The sequence below is a fragment of the Passer montanus genome, unplaced genomic scaffold, assembly GCF_014805655.1.
Source record: "Passer montanus isolate IOZ18808 unplaced genomic scaffold, ASM1480565v1 scaffold60, whole genome shotgun sequence".
NCBI classification, from domain to species: Eukaryota; Metazoa; Chordata; class Aves; order Passeriformes; family Passeridae; genus Passer; species Passer montanus.
The window spans coordinates 1271602-1290226 of record NW_024371038.1 but is presented as its reverse complement, the minus strand read 5'-3'; the positions used below and the strand labels follow the sequence as shown (position 1 = coordinate 1290226).

General features: G+C 43.9%; 1 protein-coding gene across 1 annotated transcript; it reads left to right on the top strand.

The window, feature by feature from the left end:
• The first annotated feature begins 1141 nt into the window (after window positions 1-1141).
• On the top strand, window positions 1142-17959 carry LPAR3 (lysophosphatidic acid receptor 3). The gene is made up of 4 exons (XM_039727240.1): window positions 1142-1713; window positions 6901-7417; window positions 9910-10667; window positions 17346-17959. Exons 3-4 carry the CDS (start codon window positions 9932-9934, stop codon window positions 17693-17695), a joined length of 1086 nt encoding a protein of 361 aa, XP_039583174.1. The 5' UTR covers window positions 1142-1713; window positions 6901-7417; window positions 9910-9931; the 3' UTR covers window positions 17696-17959.
• The last annotated feature ends 666 nt before the right edge of the window (window positions 17960-18625 follow it).

Genomic DNA, 18625 nt, shown 5'->3' with positions numbered 1-18625 from the left:
CTTGCTAGCTAGACTGCTGCTTCAGCCCTACCATATTAGAGCAGGTCACTAAATGTGCTGTAGAAACCAATTTTTATCTTCACCATCTGGTGTTCTGGTTTTTTTTTCCTCTTGAAAAGGAAGATAAGACACACTTGCTGGAGGCTATTACTGTGTCTCTGTTCCAGAGGTGAAACTTAACAGGAAATCTGGCATGTGTTGGCTCTGAATTCTGCACATTAATACAGATTTGAACACAGTTGCTGGCTGATAGGTGGTCCCACTCCAGCTGCTAAGGAGGTAATGTGCAGTAATGGAAGCAGAACTGGAACATAAAGTTTTGCAAAGTGCTCTGAAAAAGGGCTGTTGCCTTTCATAGTCTTGTTCTTTGGGAATAGGAAGCTTTTGCTAATTGCTTATAGGACTTAACAAAAGGATAGAAATGGATGAGACAATGAGAAGCTTGTATTAGAGATGGACAGGAGTGAAGAGAAGAAAATTTCCTGAGCCATCTTCAAGGTGAGCATTCATGTGAGGGGAACAAGGTCAATAAGATATTGGGCTCTTATACTGAGGAGGTGTGGTTTTTTTTTTTTTTTTTTTTTTTTTGTTTAAAACAGAAAAAAAATTGAATGGAGTCTGTTTGGCATTTCATAGATAATGCTCACGTGCAAGGCTGTACCTAAGCTTTAACACCTCAGTTTCACGCTGTAATTGTTACCAGGATTTCTGAGAAGTGGGACAGAGATCTTCTGCTGAGATTTTGTTTAGTCAGTTCAGCTCTGAGCTGACCTGTGCCTGGGTCTGCACTATGTGGACATATGCCTGCCCTCAGTAAGTGATAGAGGCAGCAATGGGTCAGATCCATTTGATAACAGGCTCCAGATAAATTTGAATTTGTACGGCTGTCTACTTTTGAGTTTGACTTGTCTTTGATTACAAAGCTGCCTGTGCTCACTCTGGCCCCTTGGAGGTGGCATGAGCCACCAAGTTTCTGTATTACATGGGTGTGAAATGCTTTTTTTGCTTTTTACACCGTTTCAAAGAAGAGCTACGTGTGGGCTCCACCTGTCTGTACTGCCCGGATCTACTCACAGAAGTTATTGCGGTTTTATCTGGGTTTTGCATTCGTTTCCTGATGTGTGAATGATGATGGACCTTCTGATGGGCTTCAGCCCTTTAGAGCTCTGCAGCTCGGGGGTCTCGCTAGTGTTCTCCACAGCCACCCGTGCCGGGGCAGAGCCAAACCTTGGCCGCGGGGAGGAAATCACGTCCTGGCGAGCTGTCCCGGGCCAGGTGCGGGCGGGGCCGGGCGGGTTGAGGCCGGCGGGGCGGGCCCGTTCTGGCGGCGGCGCTGGCGCTGCTCCGTGCGCTCCGGGGCTGCCGGGCTCAGCCCTGCCGCCGAGAGCAGGGCCGGGGCCGTGCGGGGCCAGCGGTGCGAGCGCTGTTGCTGCCGGCTGGCCGGGCTCCGCCAGGAATGCGCCTTCGCTCCAGGAGTCGGGCTGGCAACACTTCTTCAGTGCTGTAAAACTCTCCGCGGTGTAGCGGAGCCCCGGGCCGTGCTGGTGAGCGGAGCGGGCAGCGCCCGGAGCCCGGCGGGGCAGCGCCCGGAGCCAGCCCGAGCCCGGCGGGGCAGCGCCCGGAGCCAGCCCGAGCCCGGCGGGCAGCCGCTCCGTCCCGGACAGACGTCGCGGTGCGTGCGGACACGGACACACACGCGTTCAGAACACACACGTGAGTTTCCGAGCGTTCGAGACCCCCTTTGCGCACCCCGGGGTGCCCCGGGACCCTGCCCTGCCGGGGCGCGGGCAGCTCGTACCGGGTGCGGGCGCCGGCAAAGGGTCTTAAGTGGTTTTTTGATACGGTGTTTTCTTAATCTGTGCAGTACACCGAAAAAATACACTGCGTTATTTTGCATTCTTTCCCTTAAGGAAACAAAGTCGGGGCCGGGAGGAATGGGAGAGGAAGGAGAACAGACCTAAGAACATGGTCTCTGGAAACACAAGGGCACAAAACTTCTATCTGTGATATTGTACTTAGGTCTGTTCTCCTACCTGTGATATGAGTCTAGAAAAAAGACATTTCTTGTTGCAGACTGGTAAGCTGCATTGCTGTAGCTTTGTTCTTTAGGCTATGCTCTGTGTGTGGTTTCTTGCATGTTCTTATGGTCTTCTAAAAAGTGCGGTAGAAAGTACAACTCAAATCCAGTTGTATGGTGAAAAATCTGGTTTCACTAAGCTCATCTCTGTGCTGAAAATTAAAATAAAAGCAAACAAATCCAGCAGCCCCACAAACCAAATCTGCATCATCAGTAAAGAAGCAGCAGTTCCTACCACCATGCAAAGCTGAGAGATGTATTTAGGTTTTTTTTCAGAATGCTAGGTGAAAGTTTCAGACAAGTTAGATTGGCTGTGTCCTTATCCTCTTGTGCTATTCCTTTTAGGAATGTCTTCTGGCATAGGCTTTATGCTATCAGATAATGAAATAAAATCTCTGAAGTATATGATTTGATGCTGTAGAGAATGTATTTTCTTTGGGTATTAGTCTTCAAGACTGACATACCTGAATTCTACTATTATGCCATTAGACCAACTTCTATGTCTTGAGCAAATACATCTTGGAGTGTGCCATTTCTAACAGCTCCACTGACACCTTTGCTTGTGAACCCAGGCTCTGAATCTCTTAACAGATCAGATGCAGTCAAGTGACTTGTTTTAATCAGCAGTGATGTGATTTAGGTCCTCATCAGTATCTCCTGAAAATAAACAATAAAAGTTGACTTGTTTGGGACTGTGCTGGAATAGTCTGTATCTGCATTCTGTAGGTTTTGTGAAAGAAAACTGATTTGTTGAATGGTAAAACTGAGCTGGTAGTGATCAGTGAGAGGACCTGGAAGTTCTGCAGAAATGGGAAACTTACTTTAGAAGCAGAACAGGTATTTTCTTCTAGGCATGTTTCACAATGTATAGGCTGTTTGAATGACTTTTAAATACTTTAAATGCTGTGTCTGTTTCCGCATTATAGGATGACCTGCCAGCTCCTTCCAGAACCACACTTAAAGGAGACTAAATGAAGGCTTTGCAGCAAAGTTTTTAGTTTGAACTCCATATATAGATCTAGTAAACCATAATTTCAGAAGGTCTTAAATTACCAAAGTCTGAAGTCTAAACTTGTGGTAACTTAGTGAGTTACTTGCTATCTGTCCCTGACAAATTTCTGCAGTGTGTCAGAGCTTTCAGACAATTTAGGGCATTAGAGCAGCTTTGTACAAAAGGGATTTCAGGAGCTGGAGCCTGAGCTTTGCAATGCCTCGGTGCAGGGTGCAGGTGCCCCTGTATCTCTGTGTCACAGTTCAGGTGCCAGTGTCAGCCTGCAGCAGTTTGCAGAGGAGCAGCACTGTCACTTACAGGCACAGGGTGACTCTTGTGTGCCCTGACAGTGATTATTAAGCCTCTTATCTGACTGTGTGTGCAGAGCACTGTGGTTCGTGGCTGGTGGTACTACTTGCTCTCTCTGCAACTTTAAATATTTAGTCTTGAGGTTTTACATTTTTGGTAGGTTTAATACTTTTCTTGAGGCTCTCTATTTGTACCATATAGCATTGGTCTTTTATGCAGGATGTATAAGTAAAACCTTAAATGTTTCTACCACAGATGCTTAAGAGTTACCAAAGAATCCTCTTCATTCCTTTTGCCCCAGTCCAAAAGATGACACCACAGAAATGGACTATTACTGGAAATATCCAGAACCATGGCGGAAGTAGGAGTGCTGCTGTACTTTCCATAAGTTAACATTATGTCAGTGAAACAGGCTTGGAGAGAAAATGGATGTGGCACTTTGCTCTCCTTAGTCTAAAGGGTAGAGACCAAGACCAAGGTAGTGGAATAATGCTGCTTGGGAGTGATTGATTTGAGTTCAGCACGTTATCTGAACTTGGAGATACTACAGTTAAAGAAAAAAAAAATTAGAACCAAACAAGACCACAAGTAGATTCCCTTACTAATAAGGAAGTTCTCTGGTTAAAAAACTTATTCATTTGGCCTCATGGTTTTTTAGTCATAACTTTTTTTTTCAATTTGTAAATCTACATTTTAAAAAATGTTTTTGAAAAATTACATTCTCAGGTCCTTGAAGTGTACCATGTACCATGCTGTTTCAAGTACAGGCAGTGCCTGCACAATTTCTGTAATAAACAAAATGTAAAACAGTTGCATTTCTGAGATAATTTGTCTCTGTAAGACCTGCTAAATGAATGTTGGCTTCAATTGCATCCTCTAGTAGTACCAGATTTAAAAAAAAGCTTTAGTTTAGATAAATTTGTATGCATAATGTTGTGTTCTCTATGTGCTTCCATTCAGTTTGTTTCTCTAAATTGATTTTGGTTATAATATCAATAAACTATTAAAGACAATTAAAAGTGGACCAGAGCACTTAGCTCACAAAACTCTTCCTTACAGTTACATATTAACATTTTTGGCTTCTGCTGTGTTACACGCCCTTTTCTGCACTGGTATTTCTTTCTAAACGGAGGTAACCTGGATGGGTTTCTTGGGTTACTGTGCAATCACTGGGTTGTGTTTTCCTCCGTGGCCATACATGTAGCAGGGTGTGGAGGGGAACAAGGAACCAATTCCCATTCTGAACTGGTACTGCTGCTGTGTACAGCTCTGGCTGCCCAGCACCCTGCCTTCCTTCTGCCTGTGCCTTCCTCTGGGCAATAAGGTGAGCGAGAGCTTTTCAGCAATGAGAAAAGCAAAAGCAGCAGGGGTGGTTTATCCAGAAGAGGATGGGACAGGGGGTGTCTGTGTCTGCCTGTGGCACAGGGTGCGGGCAGACAAATGTGCTGTGGGGAGCCCTGGCAGGGGCTGCAAGCCTCCAGACACTCCTTTTGTGGTGCTCTACAAGAGCCATCTGCAGCTTGTAGGGTAGGTCAAAAAAGCTGAAGGAATATGTGCAAGTAGGCAATTGCAGCTGATATTTCTCTGCAGTGACAGTCTGAATGTGAAGAGAGTATTTCACAGTATGCCACCTGTGCCTGTGGTCATTGTGATAAACTCAGCTTTCTGCAGAGCAACTTCTGTAATAAGTCTCAAAATCTCTTAGAGATCTGTGTTTAATACCTGGTCTTTGCTAATGGGGAGGGGAGCCAGGAGGCCAAGTGCTCAGGCAGAGCTGGCAGGCTGCCTGCTTTGCAGGCTGAGCCTGGGCACAGCTCGCTCCTCTGCGCCATCTCACAGTCCTGCCCGGACTGCACTGGCTCTGTGACCTCTCCTGTTCCACAGTGCATCCATTTGGGGGTTGAGCCACCCTGAAATTCTGCACAGAAATTCCTGTGCCAGCTCAGCAAACCCGGCTGGTGCTGTGCCTGGGCACACACCCTCCCTCTCCCCTGAGATGGCTTTCTGCCCTGCCCAAGGGCTTCACCACTATTGTCCTCCCTGCAGGCTCAGGTTTGCTCTCAGGACCTTTCAGTCCATCTCTAAAGCTGGCTTGAATCCTCTCACTGTGGCTTTCTGTGCCACCCCAGGCCTGTCTGCTCCCTCCCTCTTGCATTTATACAGAAACAGGGCAGAAGCCATCAAAGTCCCCCAGATGATGCCAGCCCTTCAATAAAGTTGTAGCCAATGTATTGAAACGTCTTGGTTTTTAATGGACAGGGAAGAAAACCATGGGAGTGCGCCTTGAATTACATTATGGATAGAAGGCTAAATTTTATAATGACTTTATCATTAAAATACTATTTGTGTTTTCCTTCAGAAATGTTTGCATTAATTATGAGTAACTCAGAGCTGATTTACAGGCAAAATTTAATTTTTAATCAAAATTACTTAAAGCTAATTTTAATCACAGTTTCAATCAGCAAAATCCTTGACTTAAATAACTGATATTAAATTTCATTATAGATATACAGATTTTCAGTGAATTCATTGAAGCAAACAAGATTTCAACTGAATAACAACCATTAAAGCATGCTAGCTTGCAACTAGCCAAACCTTTTGTCGAAAATATTATCTAGGTGATGTTTTATTTCACTAACTGTTTATTCTAGTAGCTAGTGTAATAATGTAATTCCTACATACTCATGCAAATTCTTGGCTTTTATTTAAACAACAGTGAAGAACATATTCTGACTTGGTAGGAGTTATACTGTCATAGAGGAATTTATAAACAATTAAAATATACATCTGTCATTGAGACAAATAATGTTCAAGATGTTATATATTGGGAAGAATTCTTAAACTGTGCTTTTAAGTTTGAAGTTTAGATAAAATCCCAAATCCTTTGAGATTTTTTGGAACAGAGGATTTTTCCCACTCAAAAAAGAGAAAAAGCTTGAATGTTTACTCAAGAGTGGTAGAGGAAAATGCAGTTCATAGTCCATCACTTTGTGATCTTTGTGGCTACTATTGGTTGAAATGAGGTAATTAAATAAGTTGAAATGAGGGAAAGAACCTTTTAGACAAGGGTATGTTTTTGGCACTTGACAAGTTTTGATGTATTTGCCTGCAAGGAAAAGAGCAATCTGTTAGCTCAACTCACCTGTAGAATATGCAGTATGTGATAACTGCTGGAAACCTGCATGATGGTGTAGAACAGGTGAATAGAGATTGTCTGCTGTCTTTTCTCATAAAAAACCCAAGAACTATCAAGCTTGGGAGAGCCAATTTCAAAGCAAAATAAGGCAATTCTTCTTTAAGTAAGTAGCACAGCAGGGGAACTCTCTGCTGCAGTCTCTGGGTGACTCTCTTGCCTTTTAAAGTCTGGACTGATCAGTGTAGCTGTTTCTCTACTAAATTTGATCAGTATTTTGCCTGAATACTCGAATTCTTGTGTACTTAGTAAACAGACCTGAAATATGTAATATTTAAGGATTATTTTTAATAAAGGGTTATATTTAAGGTTTATTTTTTTCTTCTTAAGGTTAAACCTGCCCCGATTAAGATAAACATCTCTGATTTGGCTGCAGAATAGAAGACCTGGAGGAGAAAGTGCTGCCAGGACGTGTCACATGCCAGGAACTATGGGATATGCTATCCCACGTCTCGTGCCTGCTGTGGACTGGGGCAGGAGCACTGAGGGTTCAGCTGCATAGCTGTGTCAGGGCTGCACAGCTCCCCTGACAGCAGGCTCGTTCTGCTGGGAGGACTTCAGAGAAAGGTGTGAAGAAACCTTGCCCTGTCTGCAAGGCCCCTGGTGTTGCAAGTGCTTTTTTTGCACACAGGCAGCCAAGTGCTGCATCTCCACTTCGAGGGACTGGGATGTGAACTTGCTCCAGTTCAGCTTCTGCTTTGGTGCAGCTTCCATTTGGAAATCTCCAGAGTCTGCCCTGTGACTCTGAGACCTCAGCTGGATGCTTTTATACTTCTTCTCATCTTACCTCAATACCTCAAGACATCTCTTTCAAAATCATTTGTTGTTTGAGCTCTGCTGTGTGACAGTAAGTGTTCGTAATGTAATTATTTCAGTGGAGAATTATGGGTGTGTGAATTAATGTTTTTTTCTTTGGTTACTACTTCAAATAAGGATGGGACCTCATAAAACTGAAGTATTGAGAATAAATTCATAGTTGATATTTTGGATTTCTTTAAGTTTTTAAGCAGATGAGATGTAAAAAGCATCTGTAGATTTCTTTACTCTCCTGTCACTGCAAGCAAGAGGTTCATCTGCTGAGATGATTACACAGTAAGATACAACATGTTGAGAAAACCTTCCCTGTAATTTTCACAGTTTTGGCTTTTTTTTTTTCTTCCATTCTTGCCCAAAATGCTGCTTCTATTTGCAGGCATTTGGGCTGTTCTATAAAAGCCTAATGTCAAGCTCAGTGAGTCCTTTTCTGCCTTGGTGTGTTAGAGCAGAGGCCTCTCTGCTGGCAGGGTTCCCAGCACCGGGCTACTCGAGCAGCTGTAGTCTGCAGCTCCTCAGGGACTTCTGGTCACTTGCAGACTGAATCTGATTTTTGAGTAGCTCCTAGGTGAGAATGGGGAGTGTGCTGACTGCCCAGCTCCCCCTTGTTCCTGTGAACAGGGAGCAGTGGGCGTTGAATTCCTGTTGACTCATTGCAGCGGATCTGCATTGCTGAGGCTTTTTTATTTTTAGATGCAGGGATGCTCTGTAATATTTCAGCACAAGGGATGATTTCCTTGTTTCCTTCCACTTCTTGTCCTTAAGTAGCTGTTCTTAGTTCTGACTATGTGTTTAAATTTGATGCTTTAAGTAACATAGTCTTTTGTAAGAAAAAAGTGGCTGGCCAGGCCAGGTTCTTGAGGGTAATAAAATGGACAACAATGTCAAGTGGTGTGCTTTCATGTTGACTACTAGGTGAGAATTAACAAAAATCAAGGAAAAAAGGCTAAGGAGCTAGTTCAGAAAAATGGAATATTAAAAAAGATAAACTTCTTGGAAATATAATTATGGAATAGTGTAATTTGATTTAAAATTACTGTAAATATTGCATGAAATAACACAGGTAGCATAACACAAATGACAAAAGATGGACCTTTTTATTTCAAAGCTTGGAAGGAACCTTTAATGTGGTGCATTAACCAGCTTGCTGGGGATTGTTTAATTTACTTCTCAGTCCCTGGGGGGATGAGATTTAACTGTAAAATAACCACAGGGTAATAATAGACTAAATGAAGCTGATGATTATCAGTCAACAATTTTAGCTGCAGAGATGGAAAGCCTATGTTTTTTAAATTCTTTCTGCCTGCAATAACCACCTCTTCTAGGTTTTTTGTTGGTTGCCACTCTGTATAATATCTGGTGTGATTAGGATCTTGTGCTGTGGCTGTGTTCCTGGGTTTTGCTAAAACTGTACAATATCTCTTAATGAACTGTTAAAACCCTTCTTCAGACACTGACAGTGAATGTGAGGGCTGGTGATGATCAGACACAAACTCTCCCTTCTGTGCTCTGAGACCCTGCATGGGGTCCAGCAGCCATGAGTAACTGCTGTCAGATCTCCTCTGTAAATTAGTCCAGGTTCAGTTTGGTTCATAAAAAAGACAGTAAAATTGCCAAAGCAGCTGGCATTGACCTCCCCAGAGTAGCAGAAGTGTGATGTAATCTAGAACTTGGACTCCCTCTCCATCATCAGGTTTAATAGCCCTGTGTCCAAAGTAGTGCTGAGTGGGTATGAGAAATAAACCCCAGCACTACTGCTATTCCTGGGGCTTGCTTTAACCTGTGGTTGGGTAGGGAACCCTACCTAGGGAACCTGGATTTTGGTTTTAGAGATAACTGGACTGTGTGGTGCTTGAGAGCCCAGTAAAATAAGAATAGTCAAATATCTAGAAAATATTTTTCCCTTTTCAGCACATTTACTGAAGTCCTCTAATAGTAAATAACAGATATGCACTCAGAATATATATGCCGGTAGTATCTTATAGACATACATTTTTACATTTATTAATATATAATTGAAAAACCAAAATCTATTTTTCTCTGTAATGGGCCTTTTATTGCTTAGTCAGTAAAGTGGAAGGGTTATGATTTATGCTTCCCTATCCCAACTGGCTACACTGAGAAATGGAAATAATGATGGGGCTGTGGCTCAAACATGGGATTTCACAGCAAGAATGGCTTGGCTGTTGCTCAGATTTTCTCCATGATCTCCAGAAAGTAATTTTTTAAATTTCCACTTTGTTGCTTGTACAGTATGACTGCGAGTGCAAAAGAGCTGTGCTGGAATTTTTTAAGTAGGAAAATATTTTTAAATTCCTGATTCATTCAAGCATCATGCACTGTGGTCCTCCAGAGTATCTTCTGTGCCGACCGTGTACAGTTAGAGTTTTTACTTAAGGCCTCCAAGTATGCACCCTCTCGTGCCCTTGTCACAATCCCTGGTCCACAAAAAGGAAGGTATTGATTGAAGCAAGGACTATTTGCTGATTGTTAATCTTCCTTCTTTTCGCCTGCCACCCTCCCTAGGATGCAGGGGCTTTGATCCAGGATGAACGAATGCTACTATGACAAGCGCATGGACTTTTTCTACAACAGGACAAAGACGGACACGGCGGATGAGTGGACAGGACCGCAGCTCATCGGTGTTCTATGCTTTGGCACCTTTTTCTGCCTCTTCATTTTTATTTCAAATTCATTGGTCATAGCAGCTGTGGTGAAGAACAAGAGGTTTCATTTTCCCTTTTACTATCTTCTGGCCAACTTAGCAGCTGCAGACTTTTTTGCTGGAATCGCCTACGTGTTCCTGATGTTCAACACGGGCCCGGTGTCCAAGACGCTGACGGTGAACCGCTGGTTTCTGCGCCAGGGGCTGCTGGACACCAGCCTGACGGCGTCCCTGGTGAACCTGCTGGTCATCGCCGTGGAGCGCCACATGTCCATCATGCGCATGAAGATCCACAGCAACCTCACCAAGAAGAGAGTCACCTTCTTGATTATATCCATTTGGGCCATTGCTATTTTCATGGGTGCTGTCCCAACCCTGGGCTGGAACTGCCTCTGTGACATTACTGTCTGCTCCTCCCTGGCACCCATTTACAGCAGAAGCTACCTGGTGTTCTGGAGTGTCTTAAACCTGGTTGTCTTCTTCATCATGGTGGTGGTTTACATAAGAATCTACATGTACGTCCAGAGGAAAACCAACGTCCTGTCCTCACACACTAGCGGGTCCATCAGCCGGAGGAGAACCCCGGTGAAGCTCATGAAGACTGTCATGACTGTCCTAGGTAAGAGACTACAAACCATGCTGGGCAAGCTGGCAGTGCCAGTGAATTGGTTTGTGTTGGTTTTTTTTAGTTTTTATTTGAAACAAACCAACAAAAAACTACACAAAAAATGCTCAGCCCTCCTAACACAAAGAAACCTGACTGAACTTTTAAGTGCTGGAGGCATCTAGACTTCTGTGTGCTTTAGACACTGAAGGAGCTGTTGCACAGTGCAGAAACATGAGATAGAGAACTGGTCAACACATAGTTGAAAAGTGTAGGTGGCCTTGTTACAAAACACAAATTTTGAAGGTAAAGGTTTTTGGCTGGTTTCTTTCCTTTTTTTTAGCAGAAAGATCCAAAATCACTTTGGAGAAAAGCTTGTGAAAGTTTATAGTTACTTAGCAGAACATTTTCAAAATCATGTTTTTTAATATTTGCACAAGGCCATGAGCACTAATGTTGGGTGTCAGTAGTTTTCTTTGCACATCTTCCTCTTGGCTGTTTCCTGGGCATGAAAAATTCTTCCCCCTGGAGATGCACCTTCCCTGGGGAAAGGAGAGCATGGCTGGTGGGTCTGTGACTTTGATAGAGGTTTGCTTTTCAAGGAAGGATTCACCTTCATTCTGTGGATATTGCATGGTGCAAAATACTTTTAGATAATGATGGTACATTCTAGCCTTAGATCTCTAAATCATAACATGAGATTTGCCCTGGGTCCTAGCCTAAAGACACTGTTGATACTTGAGCAGCTCAGATCACTTCATCAGGGAATTGTGATGTAGTGCACATTAAATTAGAGATGAACAGACCAGGTGACAGATCCTTAGAACAAATACCAGCTGTAGCAGTAAATTTTCTCCAGACTTACTTGAATCTGAACAAGATGTGTCCTGGAAACCAAATGTCATGTCAGCAGGGCTCCAGGTGGAACTGGGGGTACATTGAGACATTTGTGAAGCTGGGCTCAGGTGGTGGTGGACTCTAAACCCACAAATATGGCTTTACTGCTCTAACAGCTGTTCTGAGGTTGGATGAGCCAATGCAGCAGAGCTGGAGCTTTTGGGAAAGCTGGTGGTCATGTATACCTGGGGCACAGGTGTGTCATACTGCAGAGGGTAGTATTAGAGAGCTCTGGGAGAAAAGTGTAATTTTCATGGAGACAGGTCTTGCCAGGGTAGGAAGTTCAAGTTGAGGACACTTTCTTGCCCTTGCATATTTTGGGTGCTGTTTGCACAGTCTGGTATCTGATTTTATTGGTTTTTTTTTCTAAAATAATAGTGCTGTGCTGCATAACACCTTTGTCTACCAAATGATGTCTCAAAGAGCTTCAGAAGCTGAAATCCATTAAACTTCACAGTGCCTGACCTTGTAAAAGAAAGTGGACTGGTAGTTCAAGCATGTACAAGGTTCTCACTTCTGTGTCTTCTGGAGCTGTCTTGTCTGCTTCCAGGGCCTTTTCCTTCTAAATCATCCCCCAAGTGTTCTTTTTTGGGAGTCAGTTTGCTGGTTGTTCCTGTCCCTCTGCCCTTGACTTGCAGGAGCAAGATTTGATCTTTTGCCCCACCTAAGCTCCTGTGCAGTGAAACCTAAACCATCCACCTGCAAGGAGAAAATCCCTGCAGAAAAACTCAAATTGCTCCAAATATGATCCTGCCCTAATGCATAGGGATAAGTAGACTGCAGTTAACTGCTGCACTGGAAAGAGACAGAAAACAGAGCACTTTTGAAAAGCAGTTCTCTGAGCACTTCTGTTGAAGGCAGGACTGCACCCTGCAGCTGGTGTGGGGGCTGGAGGGACAGGGATGGTGGCTGCCATTCCCTCATCCCTCAAGGTCCTTCAGCCTGAGGCAAGCCTTCAGTGTTCTCTGTGACCATGCTGCTGTATGGAAATAACTACCTCTTAAAATCTCCTTTTGAACTTGGTATTTTTTCCTAGAGAGTGGGCCTTAGGACTATGGGTTGATTTGAAGTTCAGCATTAGCTTCCTCTTACTCACAGCATATGGCTTTTCAGCCATGAAATGGAACTATAATTCAAGCAGAACATTTAATGTTATTGTGTGCTGGACCAGGCAAATTTAACTTAGCTTCAGTGCTGCTTTAGAGATCCTAATTTGGTATATTCACTTTGTCAGTCAGAAACAAAACTGAAACACAGCCTGCTTCCAAAGAAGTTAAATTAGTGCTGGTGCTGCTGGGTGTACATTCTACTTCAAGGTCATGGGTCAGAGGAGAAGCATCTTGGCATGTTCCTTCATATCAGTTCTCCAAATTTTGACTCTGAGGGGCTATTTATAACCATTTATTTCCAAGAATGAGAACTTATTTTTTTCAAACAGTTTGAAATGTGCTCTCCTGGCCAAATCATTCAAGCACTGTGTGAAAAATGCATTAAAAACCAAATAGCTTGTTTTCTGGACTTTCCAATTACTAGGAGTCACCAAGTGACCAAAGTGATTCTTCCAAAATTCTGCTTATAACCACTGATGGAATAGCCTAGAGCTGTATGCAGCACGTGGGTTTTGCCCAAAGCAGTTATTTTATATGTTTTTTTTCTGAAACATCTGAAAATGCTTTGGAGTACACACCTCATACCATCTTAAAAGCCCATTCCAAGATGCTGTGCTGTATAATGCATAATAATCCCCAGCATTCTTGTTTATGTACTCTAGTGCTTTCATGGGAGATTCAGGACAAAGTCCCTCTCCTCTGCTGCTGTGTGGAAGGAGGCTGTGTAGCTGGGTACTGCTGGTGTGCTGCTCCTCCCAGCTTCCTGGGCTGGCTGCCCTTCCAGCACAACATCCCTGTCCTCTCTTGGTGTTCTCCTCCTGTGGCCCTACAGTTGAGAGTTGGGGGAATTGAGATTTTTAGGGTCATTTCATGGATTCCTGGTGACCACAGCTTGTGGAGGCTTTTTGCACCATCATTTGGGCTTGGAGGGTCCCTTCCAGAGGCTGAGAGTCACACCGCTGTCATCTGCACATTCCTGCCCTAAAATAGTCCATCATGGCACAGGAGTAAGGCTTTCTATTGAGATTTTTAGGGTCATTTCATGGATTCCTGGTGACCACAGCTTGTGTAGGCTTTTTGCACCATCATTTAGGCTTGGAGGGTCCCTTCCAGAGGCTGGGAGTCACACCTCTGTCATCTGTACATTCCTGCCATAAGCCCTAAATTAGTCTATCGTGGCACAGGAGTAAGGCTTTCCCTTTGGCATGCTGAACCACAAGGTGTTATCTAGTTGAAACTGGAAGATGTGAAACCAAGGAAAAAGGGCTAAAATCCTCCTGGGCTGACCTTGTGTCATAATCCCAGCTCAGCCTGTGACTGTAGCTTTGAAGAAGAGTGGCTGCAGGTGTGTGGGTATGTGATTTTCAGGTGGTTGTGTATGTGGTAGCTCCTCTGAACCTGGCAGTGAGAATCCTGCTGAAATAGCAGCTTTGGAGGGGATGATTTTCAGTTTCAGTGAATTTATAGTTTAATTGGTAACTTGCTGTTTTAACTTGGTCGCACATGTGGCGTTGGCATCTGGAACCTACTGCAGTTTTTTTCTCTCAGTGTTGGCATGCTCAGGGACAGCCTTGATGTGCAGGAGTTTATGAAATGATGCTGTTGAAGCAACAGTAGTGCTTCCAGATCCACAGGAATTAATTTTTAAACAGAGATGATGTAACCTACAAGAAATCCCATGGTTAAATCTAATGGAAATTCCTCAAACTAACCTTGAGGCACTGTGATCTCCCATAATCTGGTGAAGAGACTCCAAGTTGTTCTAATCTATGTGGCAGTCAGGCTGTATTTCATGTCACTTTTGTGAATTTTAATGAGTCCCAGAAGTTAAATTACTTTTGGAGTGTGTCACTTCATCTGGGAGGGGAGCTCCTATGGGATAAATATTCTGCAAACAAGAAAATTGCTGAAGGGCTGAGACTAAGCTATATTTTTATGCTTAACCATGGCTCCCTCTGAAAGCTTGGTGGTAAAAATAACAAAATCTGAGCAAGGCTGCAAGTCTGAGATGTGCTTCACTTTCATCTCTGTGGTGCTAAGAGCAAAATGTGTTTTTGATGGAGTCAAAGCAGCAGTCCCAAGAAGGCATTATCCAGTAACTTGGACACTGTCACTGCATTGCCCTGTCCTTGTTTTCAGCCATGGGAAATGTGTGGAGACATGCCTGCAGGTGTCTTTTATCTTCCCTTATTTTTGAAACCTTTTAGGATTGTGCTTGTATAGATAGACAGGGATACATCCTATGAGTTTGTGGACTGCTCCTGCTTGCAATCTGGGGTTCTGCTTGAAGGAGAGATTTCTGTGCCTTTTGTTAAATGTGCCTTTTGGGGTCTCTTTCCTCTCCTGCTGACTTCCATAAAAGAGTGGTTGCACTTGCACTCTTTATGGTACAAGTGGTCAAAATGCTTTCAGTGTCTGTTCCAAGGAAGGTTTGTTACCATCTCAGATTCTGCATGGATCTGGTGGATTGGCAGCTTTGCCAGCAATCCTTGTTAGTGAAAGCTCTGTGTCTGAGCACTTGTTGAGACACTTAACCAGGCGCAGTATTGTCTGGGTGGTTGGGTTACAGCACTTGTTATAACTGATGGGATTTGCTGGTGAGCCCCAGGACAGCAATTCTGTGCAGTGTTTTGTCCATTGCAGATGATAAGAGAGAGCTGGTGCCCAGCTCACAACTGCTTACTCAGCATGCAGGAGCCAAACCAGTGTGTAGTACAGAGACTGACCAGGGAAAACAAGTGTTGTGGTAGCAGCATGCAGCTCCCAATGCCAGTGGGCAATGGAGGAATGTTACTGATGCTAACCAGTATCTCAGAACTAACACCATGAAATTAGCACTTAGCATCACAAAAATCTTGGTACAGCAGAGCAGAAAATTCAGTTTCTGAAGAAAGTGGTGTCTTGCCTTTCTGTCCAGTATTGCCTAGAACAGAGTATATCAGCTAAATTTTGTCTGTAGTCCAGCGGCAAAAGGTTGCAGCAAGATGCAAAATACCTTGTCCTGGATACATTTTTCAGCAATGCTAGTGCTTGCTGAATCACACCAATCCCGTTAACATACCAGGATGGCCTGCCTGTCAATGGGCAGTGTCCTCTCCAGCCCTCGCTGGGGAGGTGTTGGTGCTGCTGGCCCCAGCCCGAGTGTGCAGCGCTGCTGGAGGGTGCCTGGGTGTGCTGGGCACTGCCTCTGGCACTGCCTGCCTCCTGCTGCGGGCCAGGCTCCCTCCCCCTGCTGGCTTCCACAGCTTGGATATGGGACTATCAGCAGCTTTGAAAAGATGAGGTGGACTTGCTTGTTCTACCAAAATTGTTGAACAGATATCCACATCCCCAGAGAGCTTTGTAGGCATGTAGATGATATTATTTGTTGAATTACTTTTTTTCTAATCTCCAAAATGGGGAAACTCTGCTGTGATAAGTGGTTGGAATTTCCTTGGTACATTGTTCAAACTGTGACTGCTGGGCAGAGTTGTAATTTTCTATTTCTGTATGTCAGACAGCAATTGTGGCTTGTGCTAAGTTAGTATTATCATGCACATGGCTACTCCTTGCCTGGGCTCTGGGTGAGGGATCACGGGGTGCAGTGCAGCGGGGACACCAAGGGCCAGATGGGGCAGCCCAGGGCCCCTCTCCAGCTTGTGGCTGAGGCTGCATTTGGTAGAAGTGTTACCCCTGCTCACCCTCACTTACGGTGTGGGTGTGCAGGAACTTGGGAAGGTGCAAATGCAATATTGAGCTGCTTTCTAAGCTGTGGTTTTAATGCTTTCTTTGTGCTGTGTTCAGTCTAAGATCTCTTCTACCTCATTCTCCCTTTAATTTTTTTTTTTTGCCTCTCTTGCAGAGTTGTCTCTTCCCACCACTATGTGCTTACTTCCTCATACTTTTTCTGTTTTGCTTTTGGTATTTTTTTTTCCCCACCCCTTCATTTCCTTGCCCTAACTGCTACATCCTTCACTTTACCTTCACCAATTTGTCTATTTGTTTCCTCCTCTCTTTTCCTGTGTAACTAATTTTTTTCCTGCAGCTGAATTACTGTGTCTCAGCATGCAGAGCCTGGGAGGGAGCAGTGGAAGGAGGTGAGCTCAGCTCTGAGCAGGGAGCCCACAGTGCTTGTGTGTTGTAGGGAGTGGCACATCCTACATTAGCTGTGGGTTTCCTCCCAGGACGTGTGTAAATTATGTGACACCTGTCTTATTAATTGGCACTGCAGAGCCAGCTATGGGGTGGCAGGAGTCTTGTCTCTTTAGATCATATTATGGCAGTGGTGGAAGTGAACCAAGTGATATCTTCTCCTCCAGTGCATGAAAGAGATGAACAGAGGAAATGTGCTCCAGGGCCAGTTCTCTGCTTTTAAATGCTCCAGAGCTCTTGTTTATTTATCAGCATGGATAAATCATTATTGTGATGACCTTTTTCCATGTGTGTTTGAGCTGATGCTGTCAGCACCTCAGATTTTTGTTCCCTGCAGTCTTCTGAGAGCTGCCCTTCCTCCTGCTCAGGGCTTGGCACAGAAGCTGTAGCAGATATAATCTTGCTACTGTCATTAGAATTTTGTCCTCTCCTGCTTTTCTAATTTTTGTGTAGAATTTTGACAAACTTAATAATCTTGTAAGACATTAAACACTCCAAAACCCTAGAAGTGTGAAGTCAGATTTGTTTTTCTTTTTATTGTCTGCTCTATTTCTAGGTGCCTTTGTTGTCTGCTGGACCCCTGGCCTGGTTGTCTTATTGCTGGACGGACTGAACTGTACTGACTGTGGGATTCAGCATGTTAAAAGGTGGTTTCTTCTCCTGGCCCTGCTGAACTCTGTCATGAATCCAATAATTTATTCATACAAAGATGATGAGATGTGGGCTACCATGAAAAGGATGATTTGCTGCTCCTCTGAGGATAAGAGCCAGGAGAGACGCTCGTCTCGCATCCCCTCGACAGTTCTCTGCAGGAGCACGGATATCTCAGGCCACTACATTGAGGATGGCATCATTCAAGGGACAATTTGTGGAAAAGGAGATCTTGGTGACAAAGGAAACTCCTGAGCTATGCAAGGGACTGGCTTGGCTGGAAAAGGAGAGGGGGAAGGGAGAGGTTTTGTAAGAGGAGATCGACTGGCAAAGCTAGTAAACAATATATCCACTTTGTTCCAGAGCCTCAACTCCAGTGTTAACAAAAGTTCTTATAAATAATTGCCTGATGGAAAAACACTTTGTAATGAAGAAAACTTTCTGTACTGCCATCCTTTTTGTCTTTCAAGTACATGAAATTGTTTTTTCATGTGAATGGAATAAATACCTCTCAGAGACTTCTTGTGCATGGAAACAAAATGTCAGCAATGTGAAGAGACCCTCCTTAAGCTCCTACAGAGAGAAGAAGCCTGCCTGACAGTGCAGGTTTGGCATTCATTGAGTATTTATGCTATGAATAGTTTTTGTGCATCTTGAGGAGGATTGCAGGCTTGGTTGGACAGAATTGTGACCTGTTTTCTTGGTTTGTGAATTTCATGAAATAGTTAATGCTTTCCTCTTCTCTTCCTCCTCCTTATCTTGCTTTCAAAATAGGTAGTTTGATAGTTTATTAAAGCTATGCCAGAAACCTGGCTGTGATGGGACAGCCAGACCAGGCATCAGTGTGTGTGAGTGTCTGACCACAGACTGTCAGGATTGAGAGTACAGAAAGCACAAAAGCCATTATTTCTTCTACAGTGGGGTGAGTGCTGCAGGCAAAGACAGTGCACTCTCTGCTGCTGTTGTGTAGGCAGGCATTGAGGGAGGATTAACAGAAAAGCAGCGAGGCTGTGTTCATTATGCTCATTTCTTACTTCCCTAGATAACATCAAATATGTGTGTGCTTGCTCCTCTTTACCTGCTGTGCCACTGAGAGAAATGAGATCCAAAACTCTGGTTTACAAGGAACTTTAAAGGGAAGTTTAAATACCCATATTTAAAACAGAAATTAATTTACAGGCAAAA

Excerpts from the sequence above, each read along its gene's own strand:
- LPAR3 (XM_039727240.1), top strand. The coding sequence starts at position 9,932 with ATGAACGAATGCTACTATGACAAGCGCATGGACTTTTTCTACAACAGG. Across the intron at positions 10,668-17,345 it reads GACTGTCATGACTGTCCTAG|GTGCCTTTGTTGTCTGCTGG; the intron begins GTAAGAGACTAC and ends CTCTATTTCTAG.